Genomic DNA, 19,581 nt, shown 5'->3' with positions numbered 1-19,581 from the left:
TGAAATTCAGGATACATTTTGAGTGCTCTTTCAAATGACAAAATGCTCCAATGGAAAAATCAGACATTGTGTACATTTTATTTTATATTTGGGTATAAGAAAAAGAGCAGATACTTTAGGAGAATTCTAGTTGTTGTTTTAGTGCATGCGTCAAATACCAAACAATTATTTTGTCTGTCAGTCAGTTACACGTCTGAGTAATTTAGTTTGTGTAAGTACAGCTTAGACACTTAATTTATATTGGTGATACAGTGAGCTCTAAATGTGATTGTCATCTTTACTGAAATTATGGGCCATATATTTAAAAGAAATGTATTTTAAACCTTACTTTTAATTAAAATGCAAAAGACTTTAAAGGAGTTCTTTCGTGAGAAAAAGATGTGCTGTGCAGTTTTCTGAAAGTATGAAGTCTTCGTTTATTTTTCAGATTATATTAAAATGTTTCTTTACCTGTTGTTTGCTGATATTTTAGTCAGAAAGGAATAAAGCAGCAGTTTATGCTATATCTGATTGTCTATCAATAGAAGAGAAAAGGGAAAGCAAAGTATGTTGGCACATGAGGTTTTCCCTTAAAAAAAATTTAACTTGAAATTTAAAAGATATATTACCCACAACTAATTTGTCTTATTAGGACTTATTTAGAGTTGCATGAATTTCTTAGTCAAATATTTGAGGAAATTCGTCTTATAAAATGGAGAGATGTAGAACATTGTGGTCAGTTACAGGATAGTCTTTCTCTCTTGATTCCCAGAACTTAGAAAACAGATTTTAAATTAATAAAGTTGAGTACCAAAAGCTCTAGGCTATAATAATTCATAAAAATGCCAGAAAATTATAAGCGCGAAGGGGAAGATTAATTGAAGTTAAATGTCCCCGTAAATGATAAACATTTGGCACTGTGAGGACAGCTCTGGAAATAACAAAAAGTTCTCTGTCAGGGATAATTTTCTGGGCAGCTGAGGTTGTTTGTATGATGAAAGAAGGCACCAAGATAGCATAACTGTAGCTGCTTGACAAAATTTCCAAAGTTAGTTTCGGACTGTGAGGGTAAAAGTAAGTGCAACAATTGGGAGTTGGGAGGGGGAGAGGAGAAGGGCTCGCCAGCCCCGGCGCCACGATAGGGTTAACCGCGGCGCCGCCCGGCGCACTCTGGGAGTTGTAGGCCGCGGGCATTGTGGGAGTTGTCGTAAAAGTCCGTTTTCTCGTTGTGATGGCCGCCGCCAAGGCAGGAGTTGGGGGATCCTGCCATTCCGGACGCCTTGGGGGGCTCTCTGTACCGTTAGAGGGCCCCCAACAGCCCCCAGGTTATCAAGAGCCTGTTAGTTGTGTGCTTGGGAGGTGGGAGAGCGGCCTGACGGGTTAATTCGAGGGCCTGCTGTCGTTAGATTGGCCGGGGGTTGGTGGGGGGGTCCTCTGGCGGCTACCGGCTTGATGAGGGGCCCCAGCCTGCCGGACCCTGGCCGTCTGGCCTTGTGCCTTTGAAATGGTTAGCGCCTGAGAGTTTTGGAGTCGCCTCTGTTTTGTTGTGGTGTGTGTCCTGCGCCCCTCCCGCGTTTCTTACAGCGCTCCACTCTCCATGTAGTCGGTGATGCTCACGACCCTGTTTGGGGTGAGGTTGGGCTCGTTTTCTTGGGTCTGGTGGGATTTATGCAAGAGCTGGGATTTTGGAAAGGGTGGACAGCAGTAGCTTGGATGTTGTCTCTTGTTTTAGGTGTAAGAAACTGTATGAGTTGTAAGCCTGTCGGTCGTGAATGTGTGATTCCCTGTCTCTTGCATGTGGTGAACTTTGCCCTTGTTTGCTAATGCTGTGAGGCAGTGGCAGGCAGTTCCTTCTTGTGAAATGCTTTTCTGCTAACTTGGATGTGTTCTTAAATCTTTGGAGCTCTCAGAAGAGTGTTTTGCAGCTGTCTGTAGAAAGCTGTCTGCAAAAATGGATTTAAAACAAATGCCAGTATCACAGGTACTACCTTTAGTTCTAGGGAGTAAGCCCCTTTGGCTTCTCTGGTGCTCTTAAGTTGTTTGGGAACTTTGGGAACTGTTTGGGAATCAGATTTACTTTTACCTGTGTTACCTGACTCTTGGCTCACAGGGTGCTTCTGCATGTTGGGACACTTTGATCTTTGTTATTGGGTATTTTCTCAACATGAGGCAAAAGGAGACACTGTGCACTGACATGTAACTTCACGTATTAGCATCTCCAGATAACACCAGATTGCCAAGCAGGTCAGCACCTGCCTTACCTACTGCAAGAACTTGGACCTCACTATTTCTGCCACCATGTGTTGGTCCATAAATTCTGCCTTATAGTTTGGTTGTTGTCTATGTAACTTGAGACCTAACTGGCCATGAAAAGCCATTTCTCAGACAAGGTTATTTAAAAGCTTTCCCCCCCACCCCTAAGTAGAACTGGTGTCTAGAAAGTTCTTTCACTCAAGTTTGGTGAAGTAGGGGATTTGAAATAATGTACAATAGATGTTTTGGAAATCAGCTATCAGTTTTTAGTTTGGGGGGCAGGCCACGTTACAGAAATTATTTATAGAGAGAGTAAAAAAAATTATGTTCCATTTTTTTCTTGGTATTTTGGAGCATCTAAAACCTGTTTCTGTGTCATTGCATTGGACCACTTTCATATATCATTAAAAAGCCATTTGACGTTTTGTAATGAAGTAGGATTTCATAATTTTCCTCGTCTGAGTTTGCTTAGTACTTGACTACTTGAGAGTTTACTAATAGTAGAAAAAGTAGCAAAGCTGGGTGCGTTTGTGTGTTTCTGCTGAATGTGATTTGGGGTATAAATTGGTAGACTGATATTGTTGGCTTGCTAGTCACGTCAGTTCAATTCTGCTGCTGATGTAAAATGTGTTCTGTAATACATAAAGTTCTTTCCTTTCCTCTGACCTGACCCCAATGTGTCTCAGAATATTAGCTAACTTTCGAGTTGAAAAAAGATTGAGAAACTTACTTTTAAATGATCTGTGTTGTCCACATTCGTTATGGTTTGGTGATGCAGTAGAGTAACTGGTGGGTTGATCTTGTATCTTAGGAAAACTGGATGGCTAGAAGTTGTAGATTTGTAGAATCATTCAGAATCATTCAAAACCAACCACAAGCACAATTTGCTTTGAAAGAAGATACATTAATTTTAAATTGCCAAGTTACCTTTGACTTGCGTTAAGCAGAACAGATGGTTCATAAGAAGGTGCTTTGAGAGTGGATGGGTGTTTATAAGTTTAGAGATAAACTCTTCAATGCATTTGCAAAGAACCCTTCTGGACATTTACGAGTAGACACATCTCTTGACGAAATGGTGAGGTTTTACACCCAAGAATTCTAACATTTGGCCCCTGAGGCCTTTATTTTGTACTCTGCTTTCCATGTCCATCACTTCAGTTCTGCTGCTGGTATAAAATGTGTTTTGTAATACGTAAAGTCAACAGTAGTTCAGAAAAAAATATGGCAAAATCCACTGCCTTTTGGAGAAGATGATCCCTAAGGTTGTGTGTTGGATAGGTATGTCAAAAGCTGTCTTTTTGAAACTTAGGCTTTGCATGGTTTTGATGAAACTCCTTTCAATGAGACATAAGCCAAAGGGTAAGTTTCTTGACTTAGGTGTTATAAGTGAAAGCCTTCTGGTGTTCTGGTGTTCATTCAAAAAAGAGATACAAACTTAGTTCCAGATAACAGGCATACTGTGTTTTACTGTGCTTCACTTTATTGCACTTAGCAGCTTTGGCGGGTTTTTGTTTGTTTGTTTGTTTGTTTTAATGTATTTATTTATTTTTGGCTGCATTGGGTTGTCGTTGCTGCGAGCAGGCTTTCTCTAGTTGTGGCGAGTGGGGGCTACTTCTCATTGTGGTTCACGTGCTTCTCATTTTGGTGGCTTCTCTTATTGCGGAGCACGGGCTCCAGGTGTGTGGGCTTCAGTAGTTGTGGCACATGGGCTCTAGAGCACGGGCTGTAGAGCACAGGCTCAGTAGTTGTGACGCATGGGCTTAGTTGTTCCGTGGCATGTGGGATCTTCCTGGACCAGGGCTTGAACCCGTGTCTCGTGCATTGACAGGTGGATTCTTAACCACTGCACCACCAGGGAAGTCCAGTACCATTTTTCTAATAGCATTTGCTTACTTTGTGTCTTTGTGTCACCTTTTTGTAATTCAAATAATATTTCAAACTTTTTCATTATTGTTATATTTTTTATGGTGATCTGTGATCAGTGATCTTTGATGTTACTGCTCTGACTTGCTGAAGGCTCAAATGAGGGTTAGCATTTTTTGGCAATAAATTTTTTTTTTTTTGCCTTGCCTCGCAGCATGCGGAATCTCAGTTCCCTGACCAGGGATTGAACCCACACCCCCTGCAGTGGAAGTGTTGAGTCTTAACCACTGGACCACCAGGAAAGTCCCAATAAAATATTTTTTAGTTGAGGTCTGTACATTATTTTTTAGACATAATGCTATTGCACACTTAATGGACTACAGTGTAGTGTAAACAGTACTTTTATATGCACTGAGAAACCAAAAAATTTGCATGACTTGCTTTATTGCAATATTCGCTTTATCACGGTGGCCTGGAACCGAACCTGCAATATCTCCAAGGTACGTGGTAATAGAATTCGGAAGATAACAAAAAATTAAGTTTTTATTTTAGATTGTAGCCAAAATTTGGAAACACTTGTGGGGGTGGGGGTAGGAGTATCTATTTGAGGCTTTTTCTCGAGTCCTTTCTATTCCATTTCCCTTTGCTGAAAGTAACCATCTCTTATTAATGTGTTTCTGCATCTGTAAACATTTGTGAGTGGCAAAACTGCATGTACAAGGCAACAAATCACCCATTCAGAATTTGGCCCTGATTTTTCATTTACATTATTTGAAGAGGAAGAGTTATTGATTGTACTTTGTGCACTTGTATGTGTATTTTGTTTTCTTCTGTTTAATACATTTGTTTTTAGATTGCGATACTCTTGAACACACAGTGTGTCTCCACCCCTCACCTCCACCTTCCTGGGAGAAAGAGGAAAGGTATTTAAAATTTTTACGTGCCTGTCAATTTTATTTTCTGATTCTTCCTACATATATTTCTAGGACAGAATACATTATCTCTGCTCTGCTGGGCCTTACTTTTTGAAGTCAGAGTATTACTCATATGATTTTTATGGGCAGGACACAGCAAACCAACAGTTACTTCAAAATACTCTGTCGAAATTAAAAGACGTTAATTCATTTCCATTTGAAAGAAAACAAGGTCACAAGCATATATCCTGCCACTTAAAGGATTCTAGCTATATCTGAAAGCTTCAGAAGACCTTAAGAGGTCATTTTGCTGTGTCCTCTGCCTTCCTTGTTTTTCTTTTTGTTTGACTTTCTCCTTCAGTGTGCCTGTGTGCTTCTAGAACTTACTAAACATTTTTGTTTAGTTTGGAATTTGTTTTTCCAAATTAATTTGCTTCAACTTTAAAAACCATTTTTATCTGAAATATTTGTAATAAGGACATTATTTTAATAAAGGATACTTGTCATATTATAGTTTTATAATTAAAATGCTATGCATATTATATTTCTATGTGCTGGGGAAAAATGAGTTAATAACTACCTTAAACCTGAGCACAAAGTGCCAGAATTTGGCATGCAAAAACTCCAGGACATACAGCTTTACTTTGCTTTTCTGTTATTAACAGTCTTTAGTTAATCAATCGACGCATGACTTGTCATTTTCAGACAAGTCTTGCTTGAAGACAGTATTATTTCTTGCCTGACACTCTCATGAAATAAGTATTTGTGAAAAGTTTTATTGAGACAATATTAGAAGTCCTTGAATTCACATAATAGAAGAAAGCAGTTCTGTGTGTATTTACTAACCAAAAAAAATTATTTGTAAACTGCTTTTGTAGTTTGCTTTTTTAAACTCTGAAATAAATACATGTTTCTGGATTTTAAATTGTTTTTAAGGAAGTGTTTTTGAGGGGGTGAGGACCATATTGTCAATGAAGTTGTATTAAAAGAGTGGACAACTTTTTTATTTTACTGTTAAACAAAGGTGTAGCGTATGTGCAGTTTATGAGGGGAAAGAAAAGGCCCATTGTATTAGAAAGTTAAAATGAAGACATCAGTGATTTTAAACGTTTTGTGCCATTTGTTCTAATTTTATTATACAATTTTAATTTTTTTTTTTTTTTGGGCACACCACGCGGCATGTGGGATCCTAGTTCCCCGACCAGGGATCGAACCCACGCCCCCTGCACTGGAAGCACAGAGTCTTAACCACTGGACCACCAGGGAAGTCCCTGAATTTTTAATATAATGGGATTAATTTAAAGATATCTGTGAAATGGTTTATTCTTTGAGAAGATCCTATAACATATATCATTAATTTTTTGAGATATATAGATTTCAGTAATTTTTTCATCCTAACAAAAGACTTTTAGAAGGAAACAGTGAAGTAAATGAAACTGTCTTATATTCTTCTACCTGAGGAGGAAAACTTGGAAAAAACATAATTTTTATAAATGAAAAGTTTTGAGATATGTAATATAAAAAGTTTTTATAAATCAGTAGGAAAAGATGGAAGGACTAAGCCATGGTTTGACAACTCACAAAAGAAAAAAAAATCAATAATGTGGCAGACTGTTTTCCAAAGTTGGCCACAACAATATCTCCCAGCTCACATGTTCTACAATGTGATGTTACTCTGTCATCAAAAGGTGGCATCTCTCCACTTTCTTGAATTTGGGCAGGGCCTTTGAGTGCTTCAACCAAGAGAATACGGTAGAAGTGATGGGTCCCAATTCCAGGTGTGGCTTTTACCTTGCCTGACTTCTGTTTCCTGCCTCTTGGAAGCCAGCCACTACATAAGAAATCCATTTACCCTGAAATCACCATGTTGTGAGAAGTCCAAGGTCATAAAAATAGGCCCTGGAGACTGAGACATCAAGTAGAGAAGCCAAGGAGCACCAAGGAAACTGAAGAAGTGAAGTGTAAGTGAAGTCATTTTGGAAGTGGACCTTCCAGCCCCAGCTGCCTTGGCTATTGCTGTGTAAATCAGGGGAAACGCCCAGTGGAGCCCCTCCCAATTTTTGACCCAAAAATATCATGAGCAAAATAAAATGGTTTGTTTTAAGCTTCTGAGGTTTTGAGTGCTTCATTATGCATCAACAGATCACTGGAAAAGGTACTGAGAAAAAAAAGATTTCATAATTTATAATAGATGGCACTATTGGAGAATATATTTTCATGTCTAAATCCAACAAGGAGCTAGTATCTATAATACAACAAGGAATACCTAGTGGAATCTAGAAAAATGGTACAGATGAAGCAGTTTGCAAGGCAGAAATAGAGACACAGATGTAGAGAACAAACATGGACACCAAGGGGGAAAAGCGGTGGGGTGGGGGTAGTGGTGGGATGAATTGGGAGATTGGGATTGACATATATACACTAATATGTATAAAATACATAACTAATAAGAACCTGCTGTATAAAAAAAATAAATTTCAAAAAAAAAAAATATAAGGAGGGCTTCCCTGGTGGCACAGTGGTTGAGAGTCCGCCTGCTGATGCAGGGGACACAGGTTCATGCCCCGGTCCGGGAAGATCCCACATGCCGCGGAGCGGCTGGGCCCGTGATCCATGGCCGCTGAGCCTGCATGTCCGGAACCTGTGCTCCACAACGGGAGAGGCCACAACAGTGAGAGGCCTGCGTACTGCCAAAAAAGAAAAAAAAAGAAAAGGTAAGCCAAAGACTGGGAAAAAATATTTGCAACACATCTCAGTAATTGCATTTCTAAGAATTTAATATAAGATAATCAGAGATGTGTATAAAGACATACTAGTATTTGTTTCAGCTTTATTTATAATAGCTGAATACTTGAAACAACCTAAATGCCCAGGAATAGAATATTTAGATCTATCTATGAAATATCCATACGTGGAGTCTGTCAAGCCGTTAAAAGTTATATAGAAAATATGACTTGGAAAAATGTTTACTATTTTAAGTACAAAGGCAGATTACAATATAGTATGCACTCTAGCTTTTGCTTCTATTTTTATTTTGAAACTGGGTTAATAGAATACATTGTTCACTATCTCATTGACAAATGAGGGGCAAGTGGGATTTTTGTGGTATTGTGCAAATGAGATCTGAAAATCTGCTACCTCCATATGTATTATTTCTTCTCATCAGAAATGGAAGAGATTAAAAATTTACAGCAATGTTCTTTAGCACTAAGGTAGACCAAGTTCACCATTTCCTTTTACTATAAAACGAGGATTATACTCACTCTGAAGGATATTGACTAATGTTTATAAATCCCCCAATTGATCCCCTTAGGTTTGATTTATTAAAAATCTCCCTAAATTTGATTAAGAGGACACTTACTTGTATCCCAAATCAGAAGAGAGTTGAAATGAGACTATAACAAGGGCAAAATTGTAACTAAACATGGATCCTCAGTACATTCCCTGGGGTACGGAAAGGGTCAGAATATCTCATCCCGTCTATAGCCTGTATGTAAAATTTCCCGTCTACTGGTTGAGCAGCCCCAGAGCAGGAGTTCAGGACCACTTAGACTATTGAATATTTCCACCTTGAGGCAGGGAAGGTAAAACAGGTCATCTGATAGTGTTTGAACCTATATTAAATAGGGAATAAAGAGACTGTGAAATTCTTTGATTAGTCTCTATCTTGGTGTCCCCAAATTTTCATTTCATGATTAAAAGAAAGGATGGATTAACTCCAAGGTCTCCAACTTTGCACCTCCAACTTTGACCAACCCTAGAACATCAAGGAAGTTATCTAAACAGGCAAAAGGACTATTAAATAATTGTATATATATTTTCAGTATCAATTAATTTTTTGAAAGTAGAAAAAAATGGTAATGTTCAAACATTTTAAACCATGTCTTCTATATACTTGGAAATCTGTACTCAAAAATTACAATCTTGTCCAAAAATTGTTTTTCTTGTCTTCTCTATAAATTTGCAATTAATTGGATTTTTAAAAACAGGGTCTTTTATGTTAAGCCCAGATTATGAAACGCTTTGTATGAATAACATATATTGTCCATTTTGGATATCAAGTCTTTTTCACATTTGCATTTAAATGATCAAAATATCTCATTCATGAAATGATGAATGAGTTTTTTACTTATGAGGAACTTGTGAAAATATTAAAATTGGGCTCTTTGGTCTCTCTACAAATTCAAACCGAAAAGAGACCTATGTTAAGAAACTTACAGAAAGAGTGAGTATTCATTCATATCTCCATTAAATACACATATATAAACATATGATAAAGTGCAGAATATAGTTATAATGCTGAAGGAAAAAAATGTCTAAGAGACAGGGTATGGATTGGGAATAGAAAACGGAGCCCTAGGAAGTACTCATGTGTTGCGCAAAGGTTGTTTCTCCCTAACAAAAACTAGAGTGTTGTTACTGAGTCCAAGCTCGCTCTGCTTGCTGCATGACAGACCAATAAATTGGGAGACGAGGTGTTGAGGCAAGCAGTAGCGACTTTGTTCAGAAAGCCAGTCGTCCAAGAAGATTGTGAACTAGCGTCCCAGATGTACCATCTTATGGGGTCTGGATGCTAGCTTCCTTTATAGAACAGAGAGGGGGAGGAGGTGAGGAAGTAAAGTAAAAAGGCCATAAGTCTTGCAAAATATCTCCTGGTTTTGGCCAGCCTCGGGGAGGGGGTGTGTTAATTTCTTCTTTTCTGCAGCCATTGAGAAGTGGGCAGGGTCAGGGTGTTTCCCTGTGGGCTGAACAAAGGCACTTTATTTTAACATTCAGGCAGAGGGGCAGGGTTCCCTGAGGCAGGCGATTATGTATGCCTATAGCTATAGACAGAACAAAAATAATGGAAAGCAAAGGTCAAAGTAAAAGAAAGAGATCCAACATGGCGTCAGCTTTTGTTCTTCCCTGCTACAATTTCATAGTTTTATTTTCAGATGATTTGTGTCAAAGAGCTATTGTCATTTGCACCTCTGATTTTCATTTAATACAGGTATGCTAAAACCAAGAGCAGTTTTTTCCTTTGTGTCCAACTATAAATAAAGACCACTTGCTTTGTGCTCCAAGAAGAAGCTATTTCACCATTAGGATAATCACAGTCTTTTTTTTTTTTCTTCTCCCTTCTGTTATTCACAAAGTGGACTGTTGTTTTCCTAGCTGGCTTGTTTTACACATGTTTCTGATGATTTCTTTATTTGTGGTGAGTCTGGTTACTGATTTTACATCTGTCTTTAGCAATTCACTTGTAGCAGTTCTTTGTATAGTTAGCTAGATACCTATTTTTGCAGCTGACTTAAACTTTTTTTTCCATGTAATCCTACTTTCTTGTTTGCTTTAACTGGTCATTAAAATGTTCTCAACTTGATGAATCTTCCAAGTATGTATGTTTGAAACTTGCAAAGATAAAAATGGTATGTGGTGTGTGACTTAGTGGTATTACAGTTTTAAAAAGAGCTGTTACCAAATGCAAGTTCGTGTGCCTGACTAACATAGGAGTTTGGAGCAGAGAAATGTTTACTGCAAAGAACGTAAAAGGAGAATGGGTGGCTCGAACTCAAAAAACCAGAACTCCCTAATGGTTTTGTTGCAGGAAGGGGGACCCCTTCCAGGGCCCGAGAGTGGGCTGTTGTCTAACTCTCGGAAATGAATTGTCTGAGGAGACACGTGTGCTGACAAAGCAAGAGACTTTATTGGGAAGGGGCAGCCCAGTGGAAAGCAGGAGGGTAAGGGAACCCAGGAGTACTGCTCTGCCATGTGGCTCGCAGTCTCGGGTTTTATGGTGATGGGATTAGTTTCTGGGTTGTCTCTGGCCAATCATTCTGACTCAGGGTCCTTTCTGGTGGCGCACACATGGCTCAGCCAAGATGGATTCCAGTGAGGAGGATTCTGGGAGATTGGTAGGACATATGGACCTTTTGACCTTTCCCGAATTCTTCTGGTTGGTGGTAGCTTATCAGTTTCATGTTCCTTACCAGGACCTCCTGTCAAAATAACTCATGCAAATGGCTACTGTGGTGCCTGGCCAGGGTAGGCAGTTTCAGTCAGAGTTTCCCCTAACAGTTTTGGGGGAGTTTTACAGGCAAAATTTGGGGTGGTGGCTGCAGGGGGTGTGACTTTCTTCTGATTTGTTGGTGGTGAGGTAACTAGAGTGGTGTTCCAGGATTGTGCTCAGCCTGCACTTACCATCCTCCGCCTAGACAGGGCATTAGTTCCTGTAGCAGAATTCAAAGACACTGTTATGTATAATCCTTGAGGAGGAACCAGGACCCAGCTCTAGTTGCTGCACTATTGTTTCTTGGTTGCTCCTCCTTTGTTCTGCATTCCCTCACTTCTCTGATTAGCAATTGTTTGAATCTGCCCTTTGGAACTCAGGGAAGGTCTTAGGAGGTTAAATGAAGCCCATTTCCTACAAACAAGAAACAGGGGACATGGAAAGGATTTGTACCTGGGAGCCTCACAGGGTCCTGCTTGGTTCCAGAGCCATTATAATTTTAGAGATACATGCTGAAATATTTTTATAAATGATATGTTTTCTAGATTTGCTTCAGAATAATTTGTGAAAGGGGAAGTGGATAGTGGTATAGATGAAACAAGAGTGGACATGAGTTGATAGTTATGGAAGTTCATTATGTGTAGGAGTTCATCAAATTATTGTCTGCCTTTTCATGTGTTTGAAATTATCCACAAAAAAGGTAAATGTAGGGACTTCCCTAGTGGTCCAGTGGCTAAGACTCCACGCTCCCAATGCAGGAGGCCCGTGTTCAATCCCTGGTCAGGGAACTAGATCCCACATGCCGCAACTAAGAGATCGCATGCTGCAACTAAAAGATCCCACATGCTGCAACGAAGATCCTGCGTGCAGCAACTAAGACCTGGCGCAGCCAAATAAATATTTTAAAAAGTAAATGCATTTTGAAAAGGTTTAATAACCTTACGCTAATAACCTTATAATAACCTTTTATAGATCATTAGGATAAAGAGAAATACACCAGTGAGCAAAAGACATGAACAGGCAGTGTGCAAAAGAAAATATATAAATGGCAAATAAACATATGAAGAAAACTTCAGCCTCAAAAAAAATGCAAATTAAAACAATGTGTATGTGATTATATTGTGATTTATAATGAGAAACATATATTTGGTCTTCCTGCACTGTTCCTGGCTCACAGCTCCCCAAACCCTTGAAATTTCTGAAGTGAAAAGAACAATGCGAGCATCATTTGTTATAATATTCGCTCTTCTGTAATCAGTTCCTTGAAATAGCTCCAGAGCCATAAGGGTGATAGGAGTGTCTTGTTATTCATAGCCAGCTCCTTTGAACCGCATCTGAGTTTATGTTAATGAGGTGACTTTTAGAAAGCTCCTAAGGATGGGGGCTGGTTGCCAGGGGACCCAACAGTGATTAGAGGGTTGAAACTTTCAGTCACACGCCTCCCCCCACCTCGGGGGAGGGGAGAGGGGCTGGAGGTTGAATCAATTGCCAACCGCCTACTATTTAATCAAGCATGTCTACGTAACGAGCCCTCCAATAGGATGGCGTTCTGAGAGCTTCCAGATTGCTGAACAAGTGTATGTGCTGGGAGAGTGGTGCAGCTGGAGAGGGCATGGAAACTTTGTGCCCTTTTCCCACACATCTTGCTTTATGCATCTCTTCCATCTGGTTCCAACCACCCCACATTTCGGTGTCTCTCACCTTCTGAGGTGGCCCACACTCTTGTCTGTGGAGTGTGTTTCTATCTTGGCCACTCTCACTTTCCAGACGACCCCCATGCCCTGGGGCTGCTCTTGCCTTTTGAGACAAACTGCATTCTGTCTATGGAATGTGTATCTCTCTAAATGAATCCACTTCTTACCTGTCACTCTGTCTCTGAATTCTTTCTGCAACTAGACATAAAGAACCTGAGTTTCCTTAAGTCCTGAGACCAGGTGTGTGATCTCAATTAAAAGACGGTGGGTTCAAGTCCCAATCTGAGGTGCAGGGTTTCCCTACAACCCCTTTCTCAGGTTCTATTAATTTGCTAGAATGGCTCACAGAACTCAGGAAAACAGTTTGCTTACTAGATTACTGGTTTATTGTAAAAGGATATAATTCCTCCTGTTTCAGTAGGAACCTCCAACTTATAACGAGTCAGTCAGAAGCGCAATTACAACCTGGATTTGCATTTGGTGTCTGAAGTGAGGGCAGTCTTGTGGGACTAAGCCTGTGGAATCTTATGCTATCTCCAGCAGATAGTGTCAGGATTGAGTTAATTTAATTGCTCACTAGTGTTGGAAAACACATTTGGAAATGAGAGACTTTTTTTCACCTGTAGAATTGACTGAGGAAAAAATTGAGTGATAATAACTACTGTTGATGAGGAAGAGGTAAGGCAAATAATCCACCTGAGACAGGAGGGAAGGGGGCAGGGCACAATCTTTAAAAGAATGACACAGCCATTGAAGATATGACAAAAACTAGTTAGAACCTACTAGGGCCAGGGACTTCCCTGGTGGTCCAGTAGGTAAGACTCCATGCTCCCAACGCAGAGGCCCTGGGTTCAATCCCTGGTCGGGGAACTGGATCCCACATGCCTGCCACAACTAAGAGTCCACATGCCACAACTAGAAAGATCTTGCATGCTGCAGTGAAGATCCTACGTGCCACAACTAAGACCCAGCACAGCCAAAATAAATACATACATACATACATAAATCAATAAATATAAAAAAAAAGATCCTACTAGGGCCAAGATGGTGGAAGATTTGATTTCCAGTAGACCTTGAGCCTCATTATATGCTCATTGTAATACATTAGCATGTGCTAAATGACACACCCACAGGCGCCACGATAGTTCTAAGGCCGACCATCAAAGGCCAAAAATGGGGCGGTGGCCCAGTTCCTGGAAATCCCCGCCCCCTTCTCCAAGACAGAATATTCCTCGCACTCGTTAGCAGATGAAATTACCAAGCCCATAAAAACTAACCACCCCATATTTCAGGGCTTCTCGCCTTCTGAAACGGTCCACATTCCTATGGAATGTGTATCTCTCTAAATAAACCTGCTTTCACTTTACTACAGCCCACTCTTGAATTCTTTCCTACGCAATGCCAAGGACCCTCACTTGGCAGCCCCAAACCTGGGACATGACCATCCTCTCGTCCCCCATTTTCCTGCAACACACCCACCACTAGTAGATATGTAAACCCAGCAGGCCTCTCAGGTTTCCTGGTTATCCTCTCTGTCTTCTCCAAAAGGTAGGCATTTGCCATCCCCATTTTACACGTGAGCTAACTAAATACTAGAGCTGTCCAAGGTGATACAACTTCAGACCTGTTATTTTCCTCATACTACTGAAAGAGAAGATTCTGGTTTTGAAATATTTTGCAATATATATAATAATAAGTTGTTTTCTGACCTGGGTGATCCAAGATGATTGTGAAGCAGAGCAGACATAAGCCCAGCCCTGTCATTCCCTTTCCTGCCCTTTTCCTTGTCCTCCAGTCATGCTATTCTCTTCCTCCCTGAACTCTTCAGCCTTATACCCTTTAGGCATGCTCTTCCCTCAGTTCCCTCCATACCTGGGTGCTAGGAAAGGGGGGAGGGGCAGCTATTTATTTCTCCATTCCCCATCTTGTTTAGAAGATTTTGAGGAGGCTTATTAAAATTCTCTTATTGCAAAATGAAGAAAAATAGAAGGGAGCTAGAGATAGGAGAATATGTTTAGGTCCCCTACATAGATAATGTGAACATAGTTCACTAACAATATCTATTTCACAGAGAGATACCCAGCATTTTGACTTTTCAACATCCCCTGTAAACTGAGTAACAGGAGGTGGTATTCCTAAGATCAAATCACTCTTGAGTAAGAGGTGACAATGAAGTTGGTAGACTTACCAGGTGAGCCCCAAAAGCAGGACAAATAGTAACCAACTAATTGTGTACTATTTTTAACAGCTTGCTTTCCCCCTGCAGATAGTAAACAAACTGATTTGGGCTAGGTGAGTTAATAAAGCATAGCTTCTTTCCAATTCTTGGTTTTATGAAGGAAAAATCGGTGAGTTATAACTTAAGAAAAGTAGAACCAACAGATGAGCTATATAGTTTAAAAATTGTGACTGATTTTACTTTTCAGCTGGAAATTATTGCTCCCTGCCACTAACTTTTACACTTTTCCTTCTACAATAATAATCCATTCGATCATTTAATGGATACTTATTGAGAGCCTATTATATGTTTACCAGGGCTATACTAGTGAATAAGACAAAGAGAACTTTATGGTGCTTAAAGTACGGTTGGTGCAGTATGGATCTTTGTGCTTTTGAGGACTGTAGAGAAGGACCTTATCGCTTACGTGTAGTGAACAAGATAGGAGGGCAGGGGCCCGAACCAGGTATGCTTCTTTAGGGCACACACACACACACACACACACACACAGCATTAGTTTTCTACTGTTGATATTACAAATTACTACAGATTGGTGGCTTTAAGCAACACACACTTATTATCTGACAGTTCTATAGGTTAGAATTACAACATGGGACTTACTGGACTAAAATCAAAATTTTCGTTTTGGAGGTTCTAGGGAAGAGTTTTTTTCCTTGCCTTTTTCAGCTTCTAGAGGCTGCCCACATTCTTTGGCTCGTGGACCCCTTCCTACATCTTCAAAGCCAGCATCATTGCATCTCTCTGACCATTCGTCCATAGTCACATCTCCCTTTCTGACCAAAGCTGGGAAAGATTCTCTAATGTTAAGAGCCCGGGTGATTATATTAGGCTCATGTGAATAATCCCCTCATCTGAAAACCCTTAACTTAATTGTATCATCATAATATGTTGTCATATAATATTCACAGGTTCCAGTGTTTAGGATGTGAATCTTGGGGGGGGCGTCATTATTCTGCCTAACACATACATATATGTACAAAGATAGACATGTAATGAATTTTAAAATCTATATAGAATTTTTCTCAAAAAATGTGAAATAAAGGAACAAACACTAAGACTACACCCTCAAACAGAGGAATAATCATTGTAGAAAGAATCAAGTTTTTCACATATGTATTATTACTATGTCTCTGATGAGACATTGCCATTGATATTGAGGGGAAAAAATGGAGAGCTACAGCTACAGTAAACAACATGAATAATTCTTAGAAACATGATGTCCAGTAAAAAAAGCAAGTCCCAGAAGACTACACAAATGTAGGTCTTAAGTCTATGTATGAGTTTCCTTGGGCTGCTGTAACAAATTGACAAAAGCTGGGTAGATTTAGAGAATGGAAATTTGTTTTTTCACAGTTCTGGAGGCTAAAAGTCCTAAATCAAGGTATTGGCAGGGCCATGCTCACTCTGAAGGCTCTAGCGAAGAGCCTTCTTCCTAGCGTTTGGGGGTTGTCAACAATCCTTAGCATTCTTTGTCTTGTAGCTGCATTACTATATTCTCTCCCTCACATGGCCTTCTTTCTTCTGTCCTTCTGTGTGTTTCAAATCTCTTACTCTTTATAAGGACAGTCACCGGATGTAAGGCCCACTCTAATCCTGTATGACCTCATCTTAATTTGATTACATCTGTAAATACCTTACTTGCAAAGAAGGTCACATTCATAGATGACCATAGGGACCATTACTTATGGAATGCCAGGAACTTCAACATATCTTTTGTGGGAACATAGTTCAACCTACAACAGTCAGGTTTCCCAGGAAATAGACTCTAAGACTGAGATTTGCTTTCAGGGCACTTATTTATGGAGTACTCTGGGGAACAACATCAGTAAGAGAATGAGGGAAGCAGGATCAAGCTGAGGGAGAAGCTGAGCTTCAATGCAGCAGTAATAGAGGCCTCAGCCAATTCTACAGGGAGCTAGGGGTGAAGCTAGGTTGGCCCTTCAGAGATGTCTGTAATTGAGATAAGTGGGCCAGGCTTTTGTACTCCTGCATTAACCATTAACCAGGCACTGGAAGCAGGCTGTCCACAGGAGGGACAAAGCAGCTCCCTTTGGCCAAGGATAATGCCCATAGAGGGACACAGCTGTGAGCTCTCAACAATTAGCACTCTCCTCAAATGGATGTCTTGATCCTGCTGTGGGTGTCTGGGTTGCATCCCCCAGCATCCATTTATACTATGGTTTTTGTTTTGTTTTATTTATTTATTTGGCTGCCTGGGTCTTAGTTGCAGCACACCAGATCTTTTTAGTTGCGGCATGCGAGATCTAGTTCCCTGACCAGGGACCAAACCCTGGCCCCCTGCATTGGGAGCATGGAGTATTAACCACTGGACCACCAGGGAAGTCCCTACAATATGGTTTGTAATAGATCTCAAAAATAAGCAAAACTAAACCATATATTATTTCATATAAATTTGTGATAAAGTATTTATATGTATATGTATTTTAAAAACATTTATATGTAAAAACAGCAGAATGACACACAACATTTAGGAATGTGCTTACCTCTGAAGTGTAGGATAGGGTAGCTTCTTGAGTCTTTGGTTCTTGAATTGGATGGTGAGTTTAGGGTTTTTTTTAAATTATATTTTGATTTATAACTAACTCATGTATTTCAGATAATCTTTTGTATATAGCAAATATATTTACAAATATAATAAAGGGAAGAAAGAAAAGAACCAGGTGAAAGTCATAGAAATTAAGGTAGCCAGAAATTTTAGAAAAAAAAATGAGTAAAGATAGCAAATCCTGAGTCCACTGCTAAAGGAAGCATTTAGGTGAAGAAAAACTTCACCTGAAATTCACTATGTCTTTTTTTTTTTTTTTTAATTTTATTTAATTTTGGCTGCACTGGGTCTCCGTTGAGATACGCGGGCTTCTCATTGAGGTGGCTTCTCTTGCTGCGGTACGCGGGCTTCAGTAGTTGTGGCATACGAGCTCAGTAGTTGTGGCTCGCAGGCTCAGTAGTTGTGGCCTACAGGCTTAGTTGCTCCGCGGCATGTGGGATCTTCCCAGACCAGGGTTCGAACCCATGTCCCCTGCATTGCAAGGCGGATTCTCAACCACTGCGCCACCAGAGAAGCCCCACTATGTCTTTTTAAAGGTCTATTGAGTAGAGAAAGAAAGTGGTTGGCTTATGTTTGTATGATCACAGTTTGTACTTTTTTTCTTCTTTTTTTAATTGAAATATACAAAATATTTATTGTTGACATACAAAATTATGCTAGTTTTAGGTGTACTGCATAGTGATTTGCCAATTGCATACATTATGAAATTATCACCCCAATAAGTCTAGTAACCATCTGTCCCCACACAAAGTTATTACAATATTATTGGCCATATTCCTTATGTTGTGTATTATATACCTGTGGCTTATTCATTTTATAACTGGAGATTTGTACCTGTTAACCCACTTCACCTATTTCACCCACTCCACCACCCTCTCCTCTGGCAAACACCCATTTGTTCTCTGTATCTATGAGTCTTGTTTTCATTTTGTTTTATTTGCTTTGTTTCTTACATTCCACAGTTAAGTGATATCATACATATTTGTTTTTCTCTGTCTGACTTATTTCACTTAGCATAATACTCTATAGATTCACTCATGTTGTCGCAAGTGGCAAGATTCCATTATTTTTCATGGATCAGTAATATTCCATATATATATCTATGTATCTATGTTGATATATATATATATGTATATATCTTACATCTTTTTATCTACTCATCTATTGATGGACACTTAGCTTCCATATCTTGGCTATTGCAAATAATGCTGCAGTGAACGTTCGTGTGCATGTATCTTTTTGAATTAATGTTTCCATCTTCTTTAGCTAAATACCCAGGAGTGGAATTGCTGGATCATATGGTAATTGGTAATTATATTTTTAATTTTTTGGGGCACCTCCATACTCTTTCCCATACTGGCTGCACCAATTTATAATCTCACCAACAGTGCATGAGGGTTCCCTTTTCTCCCCATTCTCACCAGCACTTGTTATTTCTTGTCTTTTTGCCAATAGCCATTCTGACAGGTGTGAGGTGATAGCTCATTGTGGTTTTGATTTGCATGCCTTTTCCTGATGATAAGTGATATTGAACATCTTTTCGTGTGCCTGTTGGCCGTCTGTATGTCTACTTTGGAAAAATGTCTAGTTAGGTCCTCTGCCCATTTTTTAAACAGGTTGTTTGTTTTTTTGATATTGAGTTGTATGAATTCTTTATATATTTTGGATATTAACCCCTTATTGGACATATTGTTTGCAAATATCTTCTCCCATTCATTAGGCAGCCTTTTTGTTTTTGATAATTTCCTTTGCTGTGGGAAAGCATTTTAGTTTGATGTAGTCCCATTTGTTTATTTTTGCTTTGGTTTCCCTTGCCTGAGGTGACATATCCAAAAAAAATTTCTAAGACCAATGAGAAAGACCATACTGCCTATATTTTCTTCTAGAAGTTTTATGGTTTTGTTACAAGAAAATGGGGCACAAGAAGATGGTCATGTCCTGGGTCTTGGGCGAGTTCCTGGGATGGGCCGCCAAGTGAGGGTCCTTGGCTTCACGCAGAAAAGATTTCAAGAGTGGGCCACAGTAAAGTGAAAGCAAGTTTATTTAGAGAGATACACATTCCATAGGCAGAATGTGGTCCTTCT

The 19,581-nt window shown here is 39.6% G+C and overlaps 1 protein-coding gene across 1 annotated transcript in view; it reads left to right on the top strand.

Annotated features, from left to right (window-relative positions):
* Window positions 1-1,197: 1,197 nt before the first annotated feature.
* HSD17B12 (hydroxysteroid 17-beta dehydrogenase 12) overlaps window positions 1,198-19,581 on the top strand; it is a 189,510-nt gene continuing 171,126 nt past the window's right edge. Inside the window, exon 1 of the mRNA XM_067749340.1 lies at window positions 1,198-1,304. Coding sequence (XP_067605441.1) covers window positions 1,211-1,304 — 94 coding nt within the window. The 5' untranslated portion in view covers window positions 1,198-1,210. The remainder of the gene's footprint in view (window positions 1,305-19,581) is intronic.

Source organism: Pseudorca crassidens, chromosome 9 (genome assembly GCF_039906515.1).
Source record: "Pseudorca crassidens isolate mPseCra1 chromosome 9, mPseCra1.hap1, whole genome shotgun sequence".
Lineage (NCBI taxonomy): Eukaryota > Metazoa > Chordata > Mammalia > Artiodactyla > Delphinidae > Pseudorca > Pseudorca crassidens.
The sequence above is the reverse complement of the archived record's forward strand: the minus strand, read 5'-3'. Positions and strand labels throughout refer to the sequence as shown.